Below are 21,981 nucleotides of genomic sequence, written 5' to 3' on the forward strand. Positions count from 1 at the left end.
GAACTATGATGTAAGAGAACTGTTAGCCATAGTTCTGGCTTTCAAGGAGTGTAGACACCTCCTGGAGGGATCGAGATACCCCATCAGACGGCTATCCTCTCACCAAGCTAGCTGGTCCTTGTTCCTATCACGTTTCAATACACCATAACGTATAGACACCAAGGCGGATGCCATATCCAGGCAACATGAGCCATTAGAAGCTGATCCTACTCCCCCTGAACCAATAGTCTCTCCTGCAAACACTGTTGCCGCTACCCACCTAGTGATCTCCTCCCTCTTTCGCGATAAGATAAAATGTTATCAAAACCAAGCACCACCCGAAACACCCATTGGTTTATTGTTCGTGCAGGGAAGGAGACAGGAGAAAAGCTATGGCATTATACCACAGGGCAAAGACAGCGGGTCACCCAGATATCAGCAAAACATATGAAATCATAACAAGACAGTTTTGGTGGCCTTCTACCAGACAGGATGTTATGGAGTATTTTAAGGCTTGCCAAGTCTGTACTCAATTTAAGTCCCCTACAAGCAAACCACTCGGTTTTATTATGCCCCTGTCGGAACTTAAGACTCCTTGGACACAACTCTCTATAGATTTTATAGTGGAGCTTCCCCCCTCTGAAGACCATACAGTCATTTTAATGGTGATTCTCCAAAATGGCTCACTTCATTCCACTGAAGAAGCTCCCTTCTGCTGTGCAACTGGCTTCACTGGCTTCACTAAGGAAGTGTTCAGGCTACATGGTATACCAGTAGACCTAGTCTCTGACAGGGCTCCCAATTCATATTGAGGTTTTGGAGGGGATTCTGTGCAGAAATGGGTATATATTTGTCATTTTCCTCTTCCTACTACCCACAGTCAAATGGTGATGCTGAAACGGCGAACCAGTCTTTGGAACTCTACCTGTGCTGCTTTGTTAATGAGCACAATTGGTCCTGCCTTTCCCTATGGGCTGAGTTTGCCAGGAACATGGTCTCTCATGCATATACTATGCCAGTAGAGGCATATGGTGCCATATTGTGTGCATCATATCTAAGGATGGGTTTAGTATGAATATACTTCAGTGTTCTCAAACAAGGCAATACCCACTTTGGACAACCATCTTGACGCTCTGCAGGAAATGTGGGATCAGGTCCATGTAGCTCTCTTGTGCAGCTGAGTCCCAGAAGAGGTTCACTGATCACCATAGGGCAGCGGCACCCTGCTATGTACCTGGTGATAGGGTTTGGTGGTCTCTTAGGAACCTTCGCCTCCATGTCCCTTCTATAAAGCTGGCGCCCAAGTTCTTCGGTCCATACAGGGTTCTGCACAGGGTCAATCCAGTCTCTTACTCCTTGGACTTCCCTCTGTCCCTGTGCATCCCTTATACGTTCCACACACCCATTCTGAAACCCCTCCTGTGCAACCGGTACACAATGCCTGTTAGACGCCCTGGTCCTGTCCGTGCTGACTCTGGTGAGGCGTACGAGGTTCAGTCCCTCCTCGACTCCTGCTTTCGCCTAGGCAGCTTGCAGGACCTGGTCCATTGTACGGCCCAGAGGAGCAGTCCTGGGTATTCACCTCTGATTTGAACACCCCTCGTCTTGTTCGTGCCTTTCACGCTCATTTTCCTTTGAAGTCCTTGGCTTTCCACACTCCTGGCGGTTGTCTGGGGGTGTTATGTAAGGTCGCCTGCCTCCGAGCTGCTCATGGTGGCCTTGCTTATCCCGTCACCACGAGTGTCGCTATCAGGTCCCTGTACACGGCGTGCGGCTGTCCCTGCTGCCGTGCTCCAGACTGACAGTGTTTCTGACGCTGCACTCTCCAGAGCAGCATCCTTATATGTGTACCAGATGTGTACCAGATCCGGTCATGTGACCCAGCACATAGTGATGATCTCAGAGACCACAAGGGAGGTAAGAAACACCTCACACGTGTTGTGGTTAACACTAATTGGAGGTTAGCCAATCAGACACACCCTGTGTGTATATAAATATATCCTCCCCCTTGCCTCAGTGCCCTGTTGTGGTCTTTGTTTAGCCCAATAGCGCGTTATACTGTGTCTGATTATTTGGTTACCGAACTTTGGCTTGTCTTACATTTACTCTGTTTTCTCCCTGACCTCGGCTTGTCTCTTTGTATTCCGTCTCTCTATTTCCCTTTGACCTTGGCTTACTTTGACTATTCTTTTGCATAGTATGGCCATGCTAAGGACCGGTATTGCAATTCTGTCTGTTGTGTCCTGTCTGTGTTAGGTTCCCTATCACTCGTGACAGCAACACAATATGTTCATTAAGTCAATAGAAGATCACTCGTCAAATTGGTATATATATATATATATATATATATATATATATATATACATATATATATATATATATATATATATATATATAGCACTATGGTATGAAGAACAATGAGCTCAAGTCAATATCAAAATTTCATAACTGCCAGATAAATTAATGTTGTTGCCATGGAGAACTGGTGCCATCTATAATTTACATTAGACATTACACTGATTATATGTCCCTATTTAATATTTCACAAGGAAGAACCTAGATAAATTTGTGTCAACTTAACAATATTGAGGGAAACTTTATAAATTCAGTTTATTCTTTATAATTGATTATATATTTGATATGATTGTAAATTAATGTATCTATAATTTTAATTTCAGTTTATTAAAAGTGAAGTTTTTCGTTTTTTTTCTACATCTATTGTATTCTCTAGTACAAGGAATTTTGCCAGTTTTGTATTCTAACAGCTGGTATTTTTCTTTTTTTTGTGCTACAGAGTTCCGATTCTTTATTGTCTTCTTTGCCTAGATGTTCTAAGAAAGGGACATTAGTCGGATGCTATTTGGCTTATCTCTCCTAATGATTATGGGGTTCCCAGAATCCCCTCTTACATTTATTGATTTATTTGTATCATTCCTTAATCAGGACATTACATGGTTGTTATTATAGTCTGACTTAGTTTCCTGTGAGCTACTACAAAGATCTATGTTTTTTATTATCTCATTTTCAATTAGCATTTTGCTTTTTTAAAGACAATCTCTAATGTATTGAATACTTGTTGCTGTTGATAATGAAGTTCAGTATGCATATAGAAAGAATCCCAGGCACTCACTGTGATTGTTCTTCAAGCAGGTTTATTGCAACGTTTCGACCTCAATGAGGTCTTTTTCAAGCTTGAAAAAGACCTCATTGAGGTCGAAACGTTGCAATAAACCTGCTTGAAGAACAATCACAGTGAGTGCCTGGGATTCTTTCTATATGCATACATTTCTTGGGTTTTTTTTTGCTGACCCTTGCCCAGTAGCACCCTGTGTTTAAATTGATGTGATTGAGTGCGACCCTATCTCCTTTTTTCAGATAATGAAGTTCAGTTGATTAAAGGATTGTTCTGTTCTAAAATACAGTTTGAATATAGCAGTCTCCTCTAACATTCTGCTTCCTTGTGCAAGTCTAGTTATCTTACAGTTTCTATGTACATATGTATTTAATTTCCTATAATTTTATTACCATCTCTGATGTATTATTGGTATTTCAGAATCTGCCAGAGCATATTCCTTTTTTTTATGCAATTGATTTTTTTGTGCAGGCTACGAGATTAGTATCTTGGTTATGGCTTTTGGCATTAGGCTCTTTGGAATGTGAACTTGCATTAGTGCAGTCCATTTGTAGTCATCATACTTTAAGCTATCTGTGCACTTTCTATTATCTGTCACTGAATATACATATTTTATTTTAGTAGAAGCCAATGCTGCCATGATTTAATACAACAAAAAATAGAAAATTGTTCCATACTTACAACAAATGTTTTTTCACGTTATTAAAAATCATATTTTATTCTTGCCCATTCCCACCCTTCTTTTTGGAGGTGTTGGGGTTTGCTATGTTAGTAACATAGACTGTGAGATATGGAGAGGGTAGTCCTATTTATGATAATATGATAGTTCAGTTCTGCTTCTTGTCCAATTTGCTGTGTGTGAAAAACTACTCATAAATCAATGTTGCCATGGTTAATAACTACGTAAATATTTCATAAGTATAGAACAATTTTCTTTTATAAAACAGGAAGTCTATTTATACCGAGTAGTGCTCGGAGTTTTTGAGCTCATCTGGTTGATACAGCACTTGTTCTGTCAAGCAGATGACCGAGCAGTGGTTATTCCAAAAATGTAGCTTTTGTCTTGCATGAGGTAGGTTGGACATGAGTATATATCAATGAGCAAACAAGGGTGCTGAAAGTATTTAGATAGAATGTCATGTTGTACTATGAATGAACAACTCACCCTTTTCACTTATGTTCTTGAACAATTAAATAGGCAAATGCCATGAAGTAGACAAATGTATGCTTTACTAATTGTTTGTGGCTAAATCTTTCATTCAAAGCCATTATGGCACCATAATGGAATTATTGACCTCACTTTGAACACTTTGAACATGTACAATACTGTACAAAAGTCTTAGGCTACTCAGGAAAAGCTGAATCACAATCCAGCAACGAGGCAGTTCTCTTTGGCAGATGATTAGTAAATATGTTTAAGTAGACGTTTGGGAAATGTATCTCAGGCTTCAAGCAGATATTCTAAACTCTAAAAAAAACTCTACAGTGCCAAGTGACATTGCACATTGTCTAGAATGTGGTCTGTAGTTATTCACATGGCCTTCTCATTAAAGTATATCTTTATCTTAACATTATTTATAGAGTATGTTGCATATTTATTCCTCACCCCACAATGCATAACTGTCTCACTTGGCTGCTGGGTCTCTTTATTTATCCAAAACGATATGTAGAGAACAGATATCCTGCTCAGATTGGATTACAGTAAATACATTTGTATCATCTGCATATAATGACATCTGACTTTCCGTGCTCTTTGAAAGACTGTTAGTAAACAGATTAAATGGACCCTCTAAGCATCATCACAGCGACAGTTCGTTTTAGTGGTTATGAGGTTTATGGGTGGCACTGATTTTCTGTCAAACTCTTCTGGGGTGGTTTGACAAGAGAAAGGGATCACCACAGCACCTATAACTTAGAACATCTTTTGCTGCATTCAGATACAGATGTTAGATTTCCATATTATTAAATTCAGTCTTGCCTAGAAACACTTTGACTCCCCCCCCCCCCCCCCCCTCCCCAGGTTCATTCATGTGATCATTGGCATTTTTGTTGCATTTTTATAAACTTTATTGATTTTGACCATATCCTTATGGTTTTTACATGGATACAAATGGACATCAACATGCTTCTACATAGTCTTACACTATATATATATATTTTTTTAAACTTTTTTTAACTTTACAGTTGGAAACTGAGTGATGTTCATCAGATACAGACACATGTGTGAGTCTGTCAGGGTGTTTCCTGACTTTACCCTACTATTCAGCTAAATCAAATTGCATTAATAATGCCAAATTACTGGAACACTGCAATCGACTTGTAGCAATGTTACATTTACAGGGTTATTCACTAAACACCAGTGTGACCAGGGCTGGCTCGTCCATTGGTCCTGGTGAGATCACCGCTCTAGGAGGCACTTTCACAGGGGCGGCATATTGCCACCCCTGTACCTTTAAGAAATTTGCTGTAAGGGGCCCGGGCCGCCTATGCTTATATCTACAGCGATTACAGCTACAGGTATATGCTGTTCAGGGCCCCTTACAGTCTTGGTTAGTGAAGAAGGGGCCCAAAGCTGTAATCTCCACTGCAGCAGTAGGCACTGTTCTCTCCTCCCTCAGGCTGCGAGAGCATTGCTGCTGGTTACCATGGCAACGCTCCACGGCATGCAAAGCATGTGTGGTGAAACCAATCTCGCCACTGGGCATTGGAGAAGCCTGTTTGCCCGCCTCCTGCCTGCTGACTATGGCCCCTGGGAGATGTGGCCCTTTAAATACAGTATTTGGGCATATTGTATTTTATTATGCTGCTGTTAGCCCTTTAAGAACCATCTGGGGACATACTGTGACTTTTGGGAACAATGCCCCTTTAAGACTATGGCCCCTGGAAGATATTGCCTGTTAAAGACTATTTTAGCAGATTGGATTTTAAAAGACTGGTGTTTAAATTGTATTGGAGCAGTTCTGCAGCTTTAAATTGGCACCTCGGATGCAGCCGAAGTGCCGAAGTGGCCGCCATTCTACAAACGAACACGTGGAGGCGGCCATCTTTGTTCATTCGAACGAGGTCAGCGGTATGTGTAGCCAAATCCATGGAAATGAAATCGGCTACACATTTCAATGAGCAAACAAGGGTGCTATAAGTATTTAGAAGCCTGTTTGCCCGCCTCCTGCCTGCTGACTATGGCCGCTGGGAGATTTCGCCCTTTAAATACAGTATTTGGGCATATTGTATTTTATTATGCTGCTGCTGGCCCTTTAAGAACCATCTGGGGGCATACTGTGACTTTTGGGAACAATGTCCCTTTAAGACTATGGCCCCTGGAAGATATTGCCTGTTAAAGACTATTTTAGCAGATTGGCTTTTAAAAGACTTGCTGCCCCTTTAAATTGTATTGGAGCAGTTCGGCAGCTTTAAATTGGCACCTCGGATGCAGCCGAAGTGCCGAAGTGGCCGCCATTCGACAAACGAACACGTGGCGGCGGCCATCTTTGTTCATTCGAACGAGGTCAGCGGTATGTGTAGCCAAATCCATGGAAATAAAATCGGCTACACATTTCAATGACCCTTACCTTCTCCTACACTCCTTTTTCAGCTGCAGAGACTAAGTCCTGGTCGGCAGTTTGAACTCACTGCTATACTAAGCTAAATGCACGAACGGCCCCGTTCGTGCATTCGAATGGGACTTAGTCATTTTTCTGTGTAAAATAGACCGACCGCACAGCCCAAATCCATGGAACTGTTTTGGGCAGGAAAATGTGCTTGCGGTCGGTCATAAAGGACTCCCAGCTAACTTTTGATCTACTGGATGGATTTGTCTGATTTTTGAGAGTGTTTATGTTTAAAGTGGTTGCTGATTCTGAATATGTAATTTTTTTGAAGATTGGATGTATATTTTTTCTGCTTGTGATAATTATGTTAACCCATTGTGTACCATAATTATATCACAGGCAGAGGGGAGGATTTTGTGTATAATTGCTGGAAGTGTTTTCTGTAATGTACGTGTGTTATTGGTTGTTCTGTAAAACCCTGTGGGCAGTACTATGTGTGTAGATTGTGAATAAAAGAGGCTGTATGTGCCAGTACAGTCAGTTCTACTTCACCCTCAATTTGGAGTGCCGTCTCTTATTGGGGGAATCTGCTACAAGGGATTGCTATGCTCTACATACTCTTGCTATATTCACTGCTAAGCTCTTGTAAGAGTTTGTTCTTGTTTTGCTCTTGAAGGTGGTTATGGTGTCTGCTGCAGTGCTTGGAGTCCTCAGGAAGCGCTAGGGGCATCCTTCAAAGGAGGTACCCAGTCGGGGTGCCAGGTGATCCGTTACAGCATGCTGGAGCATTGCCGTAGCAACCCAGCAACAGCGCTCTCTTGGCTTGTGGGAGGAGAGAACAGTACCTGCTGCTGGAGTGGAGATTACAGCTCTGGCCCCCTCTTTACCATCTTCAACTTTACTGAGTCACCGGTCCACCAGGGGTTAAGTATCCTCCCTCCCTACCCACAAATAAGAGGTAGGCGGAGAAGAATAAACATGACAACAAAAAAACTAAAAAAAACTTCTCAACCCCCCCATTAAAACACACATACTACATGCACTACATGCACTACACACACACACTGCATGCACTACAAACACACTGCATCCACTATACATACCCACAATAGTATTTACTACACATAGTGCATAAAATACACACTACATGCACCACACACACTACCTCCATTATGAACACACAAACACACTGCATGCACTACACACACTACATGAACTACACAAGCACTACACGCACACTGCATGCACTACAAACACACTGCATCCACTTTAAACACTGCATACAAGACACACACTACATGCACTACACACACACACACTACAGGCACTACACACACTGCATCCACTAAACACACACACACACTGCATCCACTACACACACACTACATCCACTACACACACACACTCACACTACATACAATATACCTACTACATACACTTCACACACTGCATGCACTACACACACACACTGCATCAATCCACTATACACACTGCATCCAGGAGGTGGCAAAGGGGGAGGGGGGGACTACAATTTGTACAATGGCATGTCCACCCTCCTATTGTTTAATAATCATGGCCTCAAACATCACCCATGGTTGGGGTTAGGGGGGCAGGTGGGTTATCCACCCTAATTATTATTACTAGGGCCCACACCAGCCGCCAATTAATGGAAGCTAGGGGGCACTAGTTCCTGTCTCCTGAATATTACTATTTCCCCCACCCACTCATCCTTGAAATATTTAAGATTCCCCCACTTGATGACTATGTTCCCCTCCCCTCATTATTTCAAAGGCCCCTTCCCCATGGGATGTGACTTTTAATGCCTCGTCACAAGCTTTAATAGGTTAATAGACATTGTTTCTGTTCAGAAGATCTTGTAATATGTCAGCTTTTCTTGATTTCCTAAGGCCAAGACTGACAATTACAAGTTTATATAGGTCAACGTGTATTAGAGTAGATCTATTCAGACCTCTATTCAAGGTACCCCAGTTTTTCCATCAGTCTGTTATGTCAAACCATCAGAATATTTGATGTAGCTACGCAATATATTAATATTTTGAAACAGGAGACCTGAAGGTTGAATGTATCAAATATGGTACACAGAATAAAATGTTATTAATACATAATTGGGGAACCTCTAAATGCTTGGGAAAAATATATTATTGCTTTAACATTTATGTTTTAAGTTTTTTTTTTTTTTTTTGAGAAAACAATCATTTACATTTTAAAAAAAAATATATTTATCTTTTATGTATCCGTTGCATAAGCCTTTTGTACAGTACTATATGTGTTTCTCAACAGACAGAATCAACACTGCTGTAATGGTTAAGAAAATTAATAGATTTGAGTGCTTTTGTAATTATACATGATATATGCAATGATAAACAATTTACAAAACTTTATTTATTTTTCTATTCTACATTAATGCTTGTTATTCTTGGAATACATAGACTACGTGTAGTAGCCTATTATAATTTAAATAATAGTTGTCTAGATTGCAGATTACAATTTTATTTGTTAGTGCTGTACATTGAGGAATTGCACTGTTTTAGTGCTAAATGCACACATTTCTATTTAATTAAATTATATTATTGCAAGTGATTGTAACAAGAAGAGAAGGTGATAATTACTTCAATAGTAGGGAGGGGAAGAGATGTCCAATTGGGTGCTGCCCATTGACATTAGAGTTGCTTTAGATGAGAAAGGGGTGTGATGATTAAAAAAAATGGAAGTATAGGTTAGTATTGAAAACAAAAAGCAAAATGCTATCTCCCTACTTTGTCTCATTTTGCACCGTGATCCTAAAAATATAAGTCTACATTTTTAAGAATCAGTATTCCATCTTTAACTCTGCAATATAACAATTTGAAGTATTACACCATTTAAATTAAATAATATAATATCAACGTCACAATGTGTTTGGTTAGTATGGAAAGCCAAAGCATAGGACAGTACTTACTAGTTTCTGCTGTTTCATACTCGCTGTCCCTCAAAAGTTCAAATATGTCCACTTCCAACTTGGCTTTGCCTTGCCGTTCTGGGGCTTGGTTTATTCGTTCCTTGGCCAATGTTATGGACAGTCTTTCTCCTCTGCTGCATTCCATTGGGTCATCTAGGATGGCAGCTGATAAAACAAAAATATACAGATGAAATAAAAAGTTTGACAAACGTTTATAAAATATGACTATAAGTAGTCCAAAGTTATTTACTTATATGTATTAAAAATCAGTTTATAGAAATGTTCTTATTTTGTATATTGTTATTCTTTTTATTTTTTCCAGGTAGAAAGATTGAAAATCAAGCATATATAAGAGAACTACTTTGTTTAATGAGTTAATCTTCTCTTTGATATTTAATATGTACTTGAAGATATATAGTTTTCATGATGTGGTCTGATCACTCCATTAATGAATCAATAGTTTTTGACCAAGAAATACTCAAAGAAGCAGCTTACTCACTTACTCAATACTTTGCCAACAATTGTCAACTGGCTATCCTTTGTTTCAGTGTGGGTAGCCCACACATATGTGTTTAAGGATTGGTCTCTATCTGTACACATCACAAAAAAAGCAAAATAAGATCTCCTCCACTCTACTGATGTGGAGAAGACATTCATCCAGGTGGATTTGTTATTCATGTGTCAAACTCTCTGGGAGATGGAATTTGGGGATAACTTTTTGCAAATGGTCCAAGCTTTATATATGGTCCCAATGGCCAGAATTTAGATTAATGGAGCACTCACAGATCCAGTAGCCATATCCAGCAGCCCTCCTGACACTGTTGCTGTTTGTTCTGACATTGAAACCATTTCTTGATTTATTGGTCCTCCAATCTCTCCCAGACATTGTGCGAGGATTTCATAAATATGGGGAATTGAGTAATTTTGAATCGATAATAGATAAATCAGAAGGCCTAAATCTATTTTTACCAGATAAGGAGTGCTCCCCACCTGCGAACACATTTCCTTTCCATTAATGTCAAGAAAATCTTAAATACCTAGTGGTGTTTGTCCCCTGTGACCTTTCAACACTTTACCACCTGAATTTACTTCCGATGCTGGCCCGGTTTCAAAAAGATATGAGAACCTAGTCGGTTCCATACTTTTCTTGGCCACATAAATTTAAATAAAATGAATATATAACCTAGATTACTCCATTTCAGACCATTTCCATATATCTGCCCTGTATATTTTCTCTCCTCTTTTAACGCAGACCTGTTTCAATAAGTGTGGAAAGTAAGTAGTCCAGGGCTTATATACGATCAACTAACATGTCCTAAAGAGATGGGAGGTCTGGGCCTCCCATCATTTCTTAATATTATCAGGCAGTGCATTTGGCACAAACCAAACCATGACCAGCAGTCAAATGAGCTATTGCAACATGGTTGATTCTGGATTCAGTGTGGCTGAAGGATAAAGTGACTCCAACTCTGACCTAGGTGCAGCATTTTATTGGAGCAATCATGAATGTCTGGCACCATGTCGCTCTCCATTCTGTACAGCCCAATGTAGTCACTTACAGGTAATCCAGCCTTTCCCCTATGCATCGGATTATCTTTATATATCCGCAGCACTCGGAGACGGGTGATCGACCTCTCTAGAATTATTTCTGTACTATCAGATTCTGCCTTTGTTACACTGGCAACTCACATCCTTTGTTTCCTAACTAAAATGTTATGTTTCCTAATTTAAATATCTCACCATTAGTGACAAGAATTTACCAGCAGACTTTACTGTTACCTGATGACATTGACTGTAATGGAAACTGTAAAAAGCCAGTTATTGTCTGGGAATGCCAAGGACACCCACACTTTTGATAAAGCCCAAACCCGGGCGAAACGCGTCAAGAGAAGGACTTAAAGCTATCTTACATTTTTACATACATGTTTTTTTAATATATTTTGTGAAATAAATTGAAGCTTTTTACCCAAATCCTTTGGCTCCTACATATTTCCTGGTGCTGCTGGTTTCCTGTTACATCCACATATCCTTTGGTGGGGATCATACCACCACAAGCTATCATCACCAGAGCAAGTCATTGCTCTGGACACTGTAAGTAGGATACCTACATTTTCTTTTACAACTTTTGGTTTATGATACTCTACCATTGGTTTGTGTATTTTGTTTTTTTCCCCCCATATATATGACTGCCGAGTTTGGACATCCCAATATCTTCAGATCCTAAGACGGGGATTGTACCGTCCAGGCGCTATACAGCAGCTCTTAGCAGCTCTGCAAAGTGTGAGTTTGCCTTTTATCTACAGTTTATTCTGTTTATAACTACACAACCCATAATATCTTTAAACATACTGCACTATTATTTTTATTACTCTTATCTGTTTTGAGGTTTCTACATGCTGTATCACTCAAGAACGATATGTATGTATGATATGATTATTTGAATATTTTTGGCGCGGTTTACCACTGTTTTCACATTTCTGTTCACCATATAGCAGGCATTGGGAAGTCCTGCAGGTTCACTGCTGCCTTTTGTTTTTTTTAGTGAGCGCCTAAACTCTTTCTTTCTAGTTATTGTCTGGTGTCCAACCTTGTCACCAAGTTTTACTAGTGTCAGTTAATCCTCAAAGTTGAAAACATCTCTGTTTGATGGAAACAGACAAAACCATGTTAACAACTGCTCCCCCATTCTAGAGAAAAAGAAAACCAACACACAGATCTGGTCAAAGTGGCTGTAGTGGGACCTAGGGGCAGTAACTGAGATTTAGCGCTGTAGTGAGGAGGGGTGGGAATAAAATGGGGGTTAAAGGAAGCAGTAATGGGGGTTAAAGGCTGTAATTGGAGCAGTTGTGGGAGTTATAAGCAGCAATGTAAGGTTAGGAGCAACAGTGGAGGGTTAGGGAATGAGGGAAAAGTACCAAAAAATTTATTTAAAAAAACTAAATAAAGTTTTTCCCCCATTCCTGGGGCTTAGTTTGGGCTGTTGAATGGGGATCCCTAATTCCTGGTGGTCCAGTGGCAAAGGTGGCTTGTCTGCACCCCAAGTGTCCAGAGGGCCTCCAAAACCCGGCAGCATGATGGGGCCCCCTCCACGGCCTTATCCCTTTGGCATTGCCAAAGTGCTCATATGGTCAGTCCACCAGTAGTATTACCTACTCAGAACACTAATATTGTATTGATTATAGTATAGATGACCAGATTTCAAGAGAAATTTCAGCAATTGAGCTGGAGTCGTCATGTACATTATTTGTGATCTTGACAATTTAAAGAGGCACGGTTATAGATTTGTTTTCATGTATTAATTTGCTTACAAAATCTGTCTGCTGTTCCCTGTATTAAGATATATAAAGATATATAAAGATATATAAAAACCTGATTTAAGTGCATTCTCTTCAGGAATCTAAATGGATTTGTACGGAAGAAGCTCCAAACTCCCCTGCAGCTTTTAATGAAATAAATCTTTAGATCATTTTTAAGGCAGCAAAAATTGCGCTTCTATGAACAGAGGTAACCGCATATCTTTAGTTGTTAATGCTTTGGGCACTGTTGGAATTTTCTGCAGCCTAACAGCATAGAAACCCACATATTTTGATAAAATAAAATCCATAAAATATAACCTAGCTTTTTAAAAACCGTGCTCCATTATATTTTAGTTGAGGAGTTGCGGAGTTTAGTGTCGATCAAGGAAGGACACATACTCTAATTGCTCCAGGACCCTTTCATGTAATCTGCACTATATTTGCCAGGGACAAGATCAATGGCTTTTTACTGACCAGTTTCTCTTCAGAACATTTTTCATTAGGGCTCTCTTTACCTTCTTATGCATGCTGATACTTTATCTGATTGTGAGAGAAATAATTTAGCACCTCACGGTATAATCATATGATGCACAACAAATTTGCTGTGTTCACAAACAAACTACCATTTTTTGTTACACACCCTTTGTTCTTAAGGCTTGCAATTCTCGTTGAATTTAAAACTATTAAATAATTTATAAATTTGGAATTAACTTAAATGTCTTTTGTTTTGCAATTTTTTGTCCCATTCAGTCAAGTGCCACAAAAGTAATATGCAAAATATGTTGTTGCCATTTAAGTAATAAGAATAATAGGAATCTTTATAATAATATCATAAATTACACCCGAGATTGTAAAAAATAGTAACATTAAATGTTTTGTTTTAAAGAGACAGATATTACTACTGCACATATAAACAGATCATTATTGTGTTTTTTTAACCAAAATAAAGCCACTACGGGATATTTCTCAAAGTGTTCTATTCTAAAAAGTGGTCTAAAATATTAAAAAAACAATCTCTGTGGACACCATTTGATCTAGCGGGTGCATTTAGCTGATTACTCCTCCCCTTTAAATTTTTACATAAATCACTTGTTTGAGAATAAAACACTTCAGAAATGTCCTCAATGACCCTCACATATTGCATTGCATACGTCAGAGTAGATAAGTCCCAGTTTCTAGAATTAGATGGTGCTCTGCATCTATTGAAAACTTAAAGAGACTAAACACTGTACACTGTGTTGTTGATAACTTGGTAGTGGAGCAGAGCAGTGTAGGAGGGTATGATGTAATGTCAAATCTTTACACTCTAACTTCTACATAGGGGGTTTGTATTAGAACTGCACATAACTGGGGTAAGAGAACAATAAGTAAAGTAAACACAAGAATAAGCTGAAGTATTGAAAGATAACTAAATTATCAGAGGAACATGGAAGACATAGCATGTACCTCTATAGGTATAGCTTCTGGTACATGGAACCCTTCAAGTGCTGCCGCCACAACATTTGAGCAAAACTGCACCTTCTGCAATAATTCATTATGGGCCAGTTGAGGAGGCCCTCTAAACATCAATAGATTTGGACCATTTGCCCAGTTTGCTCAATGGAAAGTGCAGGTAGCAGCAGACCTTTGTAATTATAGATGTCTCCATTTTATTATCTACATTCTAGCCATTGTCACATTTCAGTATTGGCACAAGGGAAGGGGATGATACACAGATTTAAAAACAATCAACATACCACAAGGATGCAAGCCTAGCTCATGTTTTGTAATTGTGTGGGTTTTTTGTACTTTGTAATAAAATATGATCTTATTGATATTTTTTTGATTTGCATGCATCCTTATGGTATATTAATTTAGTTAATTTAATACCCTAGCAGATAGTGCATTATAGGATTTGCACCCTGTAAGGCTTTGCTTATTAGCAATGCCTCCCTGCAGTATTTTGTTTTATGCACAAATTTAATGTAAAACCCTTTAGTGAAAAAGTAATCCTTGAGGGGAAATTCTTATATTTGATGGATGTTCAGTTTGTTATTTTGGGTTTTGTTTCTTCCACTGTTGTATATGATGTATACATTATTAAACAGGTTAAATCTTTTAATTACAGTTCTTTTTTATGTATCTTCTGTGTATTTCATTTGACTCTTCAGTATAATATTGTTTTTCTACACAACACTCACACTGGTGTTTTGATTTTGTACATGTACATTTTCTTTGTACAATTTTCCCAACCAATGTGTGGTTGACCTGGAGCATTTGAAATACATGAACTTGCTAGGGGTTTGTTCAGTATTACGTTTGACTGCATGTTAGAAATATGGCTAAGTCAAAAGAATGGTCCACAAAGCTAAGAGAAGAGATCATCACCCTTCACAAACAAGATACAAAAAGATAGTAAAGGCACTGAATGTTCCTAGAGACGCCATTAAAAGCATAGTTTGCACGTTCAAATTTGAAGAAACAGTAGTTACACTACCTGGATGGGGAATAAAAGGAAACTATCAATGGCTGCAACCCTCGAGTGACTGCAAAAGACCTGCAGCAAGACTTGGTGGCAAGAGGCACTGAGTTTTCAGTGGGCACTGTAAGACGCGTACTAAACTCAGAAGGTTTTCATGCCAGAACTCCAAGACCTACACCACTACAGACCCAAAAGCACAAGAAAAGTCAGCTCTAATATGCACAAAATCATATTAATAAGTCATAGAAGTTTTGGGATTCTGTTCTGTGGATTGATGAAACACAACTGGAACTTTTGAGTCCAATGGATCAGCGATATGTCTTGAGAAAGAAGAATTAAGCATATGCAGAAAAGAACACTCTGTCTACAGTTAAGCATGGTGGTGGCTCAGCGATGCTTGGGGGCTGCTCTGCACCCTCTGGCACTGGAAATCTGCTGCGTGTGGAAGCCAAGATAGATTCATTGAACTATCAGGGAATCTTAGGATAAAAGGTCATGCCATCTGTGAGGAAGCTGAAGCATCATTGGACCTTTCAACAAGACAATGATCCCCAACATACCTCAAATTCCACCAAGGCTTTGTTGCAGAAGATGTCCTGGAAAATTATACTGTAGCCATCACAGTCACCTGACTTGAAAACCCTGGAAAAATGTTTGGTAGGATTTAAAGAAGGTGGTTGCAGCATGCAAACCAAACAATATTACTGACCTGAAGGTCATTGCTCATGAGCAATGGGCTAACATTCCTCAGGAACACTGCCACAAGTTGTCACTGTCTGTCTGTCTGTCTCTCTCTCTCTCTCTCTCTCTCTCTCTCTCTCTCTCTCTCTCTCTCTCTCTATATATATATATATATATATATATATATATATATATATATATATGTTCTCTCTCTCATATATATGTATACACACACACACACATGCATATATATATATATATATATGTGTGCACTGATCAGCAACAACATTCCCATAATGGATCCTTTTGCCATCTCTTGCCCAGGTAAACACGGCATGTGCACCTGGTCATCCACCTGATCTAAAAGAAAACATAATTCATCAGACCAAGTGACCTTCTTCCATTGCTCCATGGTCCAGTTTTGAGGATCCCGCCCCCATCGAATTTGCTTCTTGTGTTGGACAGGTGTCATCATGAGCACTCTGACTGGTCTGTGACTATGTAGCCCTATACACAGTAAACTGCGACTTGCATCTTTGTACATTTTTCAGAAATTTGAGCTACAGTAACTCTTATGTGTGATCAAAAACGATGTGCTGGCCTTTGCTCCACATGTGCATCAATGCATCAAAGTCACTCAAATCTTTTCACTTGCCCGTTTTTTCTCGCCTCTAACACATGAAATTCAAGAACTGACTGTCCATTTGCTGCCTAATATATCACATACATTGACAGGTGCCATTGTAACAATTTAATCAATGTTATTCACTTCACCTGTCAGTGGTTTTAATGTTGTTGCTGATCAGTGCATATTTAGTAATAGCGTGAAAAAGTGGTATGAGTAGGCAGATGTGTCCACTAAAACTGAAAAGGAATTTGTTTGGGCAAATGATGTGGGAAGGAGATTACAAGTGACAGAATATGGCAGAGAATAGGCTTAAGAATCATTGGAAGGGACAGGCACTTGACTTGAACTTACAAGGCAAGGATATATGAATTGGTTAAGGGGGATTGATACATGGCAAAGGAAAATGTAAGCTATAATGAATGCAGGGCTATTGCCAGAAAACAAGACTTAAAGGAACACTATAGTCACCAAAACAAACAAGTTATTGAAGGAATTTTAGTGTATAGATAATTCCTTTAAAGTTTCATTGCTCAATTATCTGTCATTTGGGAGTCACTTTGTATCTGTTTATGCAGCCCTAGCCACAACTCCCCTGGCTGTGTCAGTGCATGAAAAAAATGGTTCGTCAGTATATTTCACTAGCAGACATTTTGTGTTAGAAATTAAAAATGTATACTGTAAGTCACCACTTACAGTGTGTGAATCCATTTTGTAACAAACATGCAAAGACAGACACACATTAAACAAATGGAGGTCATTTAGTTACTCCAATGGCCATTGAAAGGAATGCCCGCCTGCCAATGTCAAGGCAGACACCCCCTAAGCGGGTCCTACACTGACCCTTCACCTTGCTTCCTCGAGCTTCTGGCAAAGATATCTCTAATGAGACAGAGAGGGGTATTTTTTATATACAAGTTACCTGCACTCTCTCCTTAATCCCTATGTATATTTAAACAAATGGAAGTAATTTAGTTGCTCCAATGGCCATTGGAGGGAATGCCCACCTGCCAACGTCAAGGCAGAAGCTCAAGGAAGCAAGCTGAAGGGTCAGTGTAGGACCCACTTAGGGGGGTCTGCCTTGACGTTGGCAGGCAGGCATTTCGCCCAATGGCCATGGAGTAACTAAATGACCTCCATTTGTTTAAATATACATAGGGATTAAGGAGAGAGCGCAGGTAACTTGTTTTTCTTTGGTTTTTACTATATATTGGGCTGATGTGTACTGTAGTTGTTGCTGCCGCCCATGCGTGATGGGAGTGAGCGCAGGACTGATCTTTCTGTATTTGTATTCACTTTTTTGTATCACACAGCTTTGTTACAATGCTGCCGCCCATCCCATGTGTTCCCTATTAAGGGTTAATAAATATATAGGGGTGTATATAAAAAATACCCCTCTCTGTCTCATTAGAGATATCTTTGCCAGAATCTCAAGGAAGCAAGGTAAAGGGTCAGTGTAGGACCCGCTTAGGGAGGTAAGCCTTGACGTTGGCAGGCGGGCATTCTGCCCAATGGCCATTGGAGTAACTAAATGACCTCCATTTGTTTAAATATACATAGGGATTAAGGAGAGAGCGCAGGTAACTTGTTTTTCTTTGGTTTTTACTATACATTGGGCTGATGTGTACTGTAGTTGTTGCTGCCACCCAGGAGTGATGGGAGTGAGTGCAGGACTGATCTTTCTGTATGTGTATTCACTTTTTGTATCACACAGCTTTGGGATTAAGGAGAGAGCGCAGGTAACTTGTTTTTCTTTTATTATACAGAGATATTGACTTATCTGAATTTAGGGTTAGTTAATCTTTAATGAGGTAAGTTAATCATCTATATTGTAAACATTTGATTGGGTGCATTATTCTTTTAGTTATTGGATGAGAAGGAATTGTTAAACTGAACTGGTATGAAAAATATTGTATTTGTTAGTTGCAATATGAAATGTGTTTTTCCTGTGAGAATTATAACCAGCAGTGAGTGAGTTAACTGTGATTTAAACTGACAGCAAAACATTTCATGGCTATAAGCTGCGCTGTTGTTAGGAATGTCTAGCTAATTTCAAAGCTGAACATTTTCCGTAGTAAATCTTACTGAAATTGGATCTAGGTGGATATAACTGTTGCTATTGAACTATCTGTAATTGAGTCAAAATCATTGCCATATTGTATACTTATGTTATACCTAAATATTCACTGATTATTGTCACGCATGTTACATATTATTATTATTATTATTATTTTGTCACAATAAATTATATTTTTATAATCATTTGTAAATAATGTGTGAAATACAAATTCTGTAATAAAATATGCTCCAGGGTCTATAAGAGTTAAAATAGTGGGTAACTCTTCGCTTTAAATCAATCAAGGGGAACAGTGCCAACATATAAATTTTTGATATAATAAAAAAATATTAAATACATTTTTGATAATTTTTATGAAATATTATTTTTAATATTTATCACCCCATAAATATCCTCATAGGTTTCACTTTCAATCAGATGTAACTTACTTTACAAGTTTTTATCTCCTGCTCTGTAAATGACATACAGGAGGCTCCTGAAGGATCTATAAAGTTATTAACAGAGCAGGAGGTAAAACAAATTAAACAGAATTTTCAATAAAGGAAGTATAAACATTTGATGACTCTTTAAAGGAAGTGTTTAAGAAGGCTGTGAAGTCACATCTAGGGATCATGAAAGTGATTTAACTCCTAAATGGCAGAGAATTGTGCAATTAGATCTCAGGGAGATGATCTATACATCAAAACGGCTTCATAAGGCTAAAGTTGTCTTGGCGACTATAATGTCCCTTTAACATAGGAGAACAGGTAGTGCTGGAGATATTATTTTATAAGTAAGGTAGTTAAAATGTGGAAGAGGATGAGAAAGAAGAGGATCGGACAAAATTTAAAAAGAAATGGTGTTAAAACAAAATAGTGTAGGGCATCTATGAAATGAAAGAATTATGTATCTAAGTTTTTATAGATATCCACATAATGCACTTTTTATAGTCAAGTGAAGACTGCATTGAATAAAAGTTAAAAGATCATAGTTGTTCAGGAATAATTGCCTTCTTTATATGAGAGATATATTTACCCAATATGTTGTTTTATATGTATTAAATATAAATATCTGCTGGGGATAAAGCCTACAAAAATCACAAGCAAGCAAATAATTTGTTTCATATTTCTTCAATCAAACATAAAGAAAGGAGGCAGACACATTAAACAGTGCTCTACAACGTAAGGCATGAAATGCATAAATTAATCCTACTGTGACTACCCACACTGACTTTATACAGCACTTGCTTTATAATATTTATCTAAAAAAACTGAATGCAAAGAAAAGGCAGACATAGCTCCTACGATCACATGGGCCATGTTAGAGTATTTTATTGTTTTTCTATCTCATCTGACATCTGACAAGTGGCTTGCAGTAAGTGGAAGGGGAAAAAACATGATTAAAATTATATCATATCTCTCTTGCCACTCTCTGAAAAGCATTCAAAGCTCTCTGCCACACTCACTGTCCCATGTAGTTTTATAGCGGTCCCATACAGCTGGACTACAATAATAGTAGTGGAGGTGGCTGATAGACACACACAAATAAGGAGAGTTCAGAGACATAAGGTGTGTGAAAGAGACACTTAAGGATTCCAAGACACAAAGGGGTAGTTATATGATTACAAGGGGTAAGTGGGGTTCAGAGACAAATAAGGGGACATTAAGAGGCATAGAAGGGGTAAGTGTGGGTTAAAAGACATATAAAGAGACACACATGGGGTAAGAAAGATGTTACGATATGCATAAGGGATACTAGGAAAATAAGGACACCTAAGGTAGGGTTAAGAGACAGACAAGAAGTGAGGGGAAATAATTAAGAGACACACAAAGGATAAAAAGATGGGTTGCACAAGGGGGAAGTGGGGTGGCACAAATGGGTTAAAGTGGATAAGATACAAACAAAAGGGTAAAGGGGGTTAAAAGAGTGACACAAGGAGTATCAGGAAAACATGCAAGACCATGAGGGGGTGTAGAGAGAAACAAAAAAAAATTACAATTCACACTTGGAATGCCAATATTCAATTCCGCCACAAGTGCCAAATAACGTAAGTACATCTCTGGATATTATTATACTTTTACATCTGTCCTTCGTCCCATGTTATAATAATAATAATAATAATAATAATAAAAATAAAAATAATAACAATGATAATTTGTGTTTGCATTTGCTGCTTATATCTTCTGTTGGTGCATTCAGCTTATTTTATTGTTGCCCATGTTTTTTGTTTGTTTATTTGTGTTTTTACCATTGAGACTGCAGATGTGTGTCTAGTCTGGGCTCACTAAACTTTTTAGTCCATTGGAATTTTTTTTCTCAGGAGTCAGTCAGTTTCTTCATATTGTGGTTACCCTGATAACTTGTTGAGTGACACTAATACTATAATACTATCCATTACTTCCTATTTATGTTCTGCACTCACTGTGATTTGTTGGTGAATGTATGATAAAACAGTGCCTTTCACAACTGAATAAAGTGATCAAAGTGTGATTAATACAGTGAATACACAGACAAAATAAATGAATAAACTTCCCTTCAAGGATGAACAACCCCGAAGATTTCCTCAACTGAATTTGTTATGTGCGGATGCAGGTCCGGTCGTAATCTTGAGCTTTAAATATCTGTGTACACTGTCCGAGCTCTCCAGCAGCCTGTTTCCTTTAAACAGACTGCCGGGGCAGACTGTCGGAGAGCACGGAAAGTGTACACAGATATTTAAAGCTCAAGATTATGAACGGACCTGCATCACAAATTAAAGGCTTTTTATCTCTTACAAATTGTGAGTGGCCATTTGACACATTTAAACATACCGTTTTGCACTGTAGTGTAATTTCTTCCCTGACAGGATATCCCCTATTTGTATACATTGATTTTTGTTGGTGAATGTTGGACTTTTTATAGCAGTTGTGTATGATTATATATATATTTTGGTGTTATAACCTTTAAAAACAAACCTCATATAAAAAAGAGGGTATGAATGAGACATCTTACATTGTTTTCCACTGATGAAAAAAAGTATTTTGTTGTAGATAATTTTTAAGAGTTCATATTTAAAATAATTTTAGACACCAAAATGTTATGTATGTAGAATATTGTATTCAGCATGAATTGGTGGGGTTTCAAATCTCACGCTAGCCTGCCAGTGTTTTCATACAACATTGTTAAAGAGGATAAAGAAAGGATTCTATTGTTATGTCAGGAAGGCAGGTCCGGACTCACACTGATAAGCTTAATTAAACAATT

At 38.5% G+C, this 21,981-nt stretch overlaps 1 protein-coding gene across 1 annotated transcript in view; it reads right to left on the reverse strand.

The window, feature by feature from the left end:
- GRIK4 (glutamate ionotropic receptor kainate type subunit 4) overlaps positions 1-21,981 on the reverse strand; it is a 758,447-nt gene that overhangs the window by 281,183 nt on the left and 455,283 nt on the right. Inside the window, exon 4 of the mRNA XM_063436300.1 lies at positions 9,620-9,784. Coding sequence (XP_063292370.1) covers positions 9,620-9,784 — 165 coding nt within the window. The remainder of the gene's footprint in view (positions 1-9,619; positions 9,785-21,981) is intronic.

This window comes from Pelobates fuscus, chromosome 11, assembly GCF_036172605.1.
Source record: "Pelobates fuscus isolate aPelFus1 chromosome 11, aPelFus1.pri, whole genome shotgun sequence".
Taxonomy (NCBI): domain Eukaryota; kingdom Metazoa; phylum Chordata; class Amphibia; order Anura; family Pelobatidae; genus Pelobates; species Pelobates fuscus.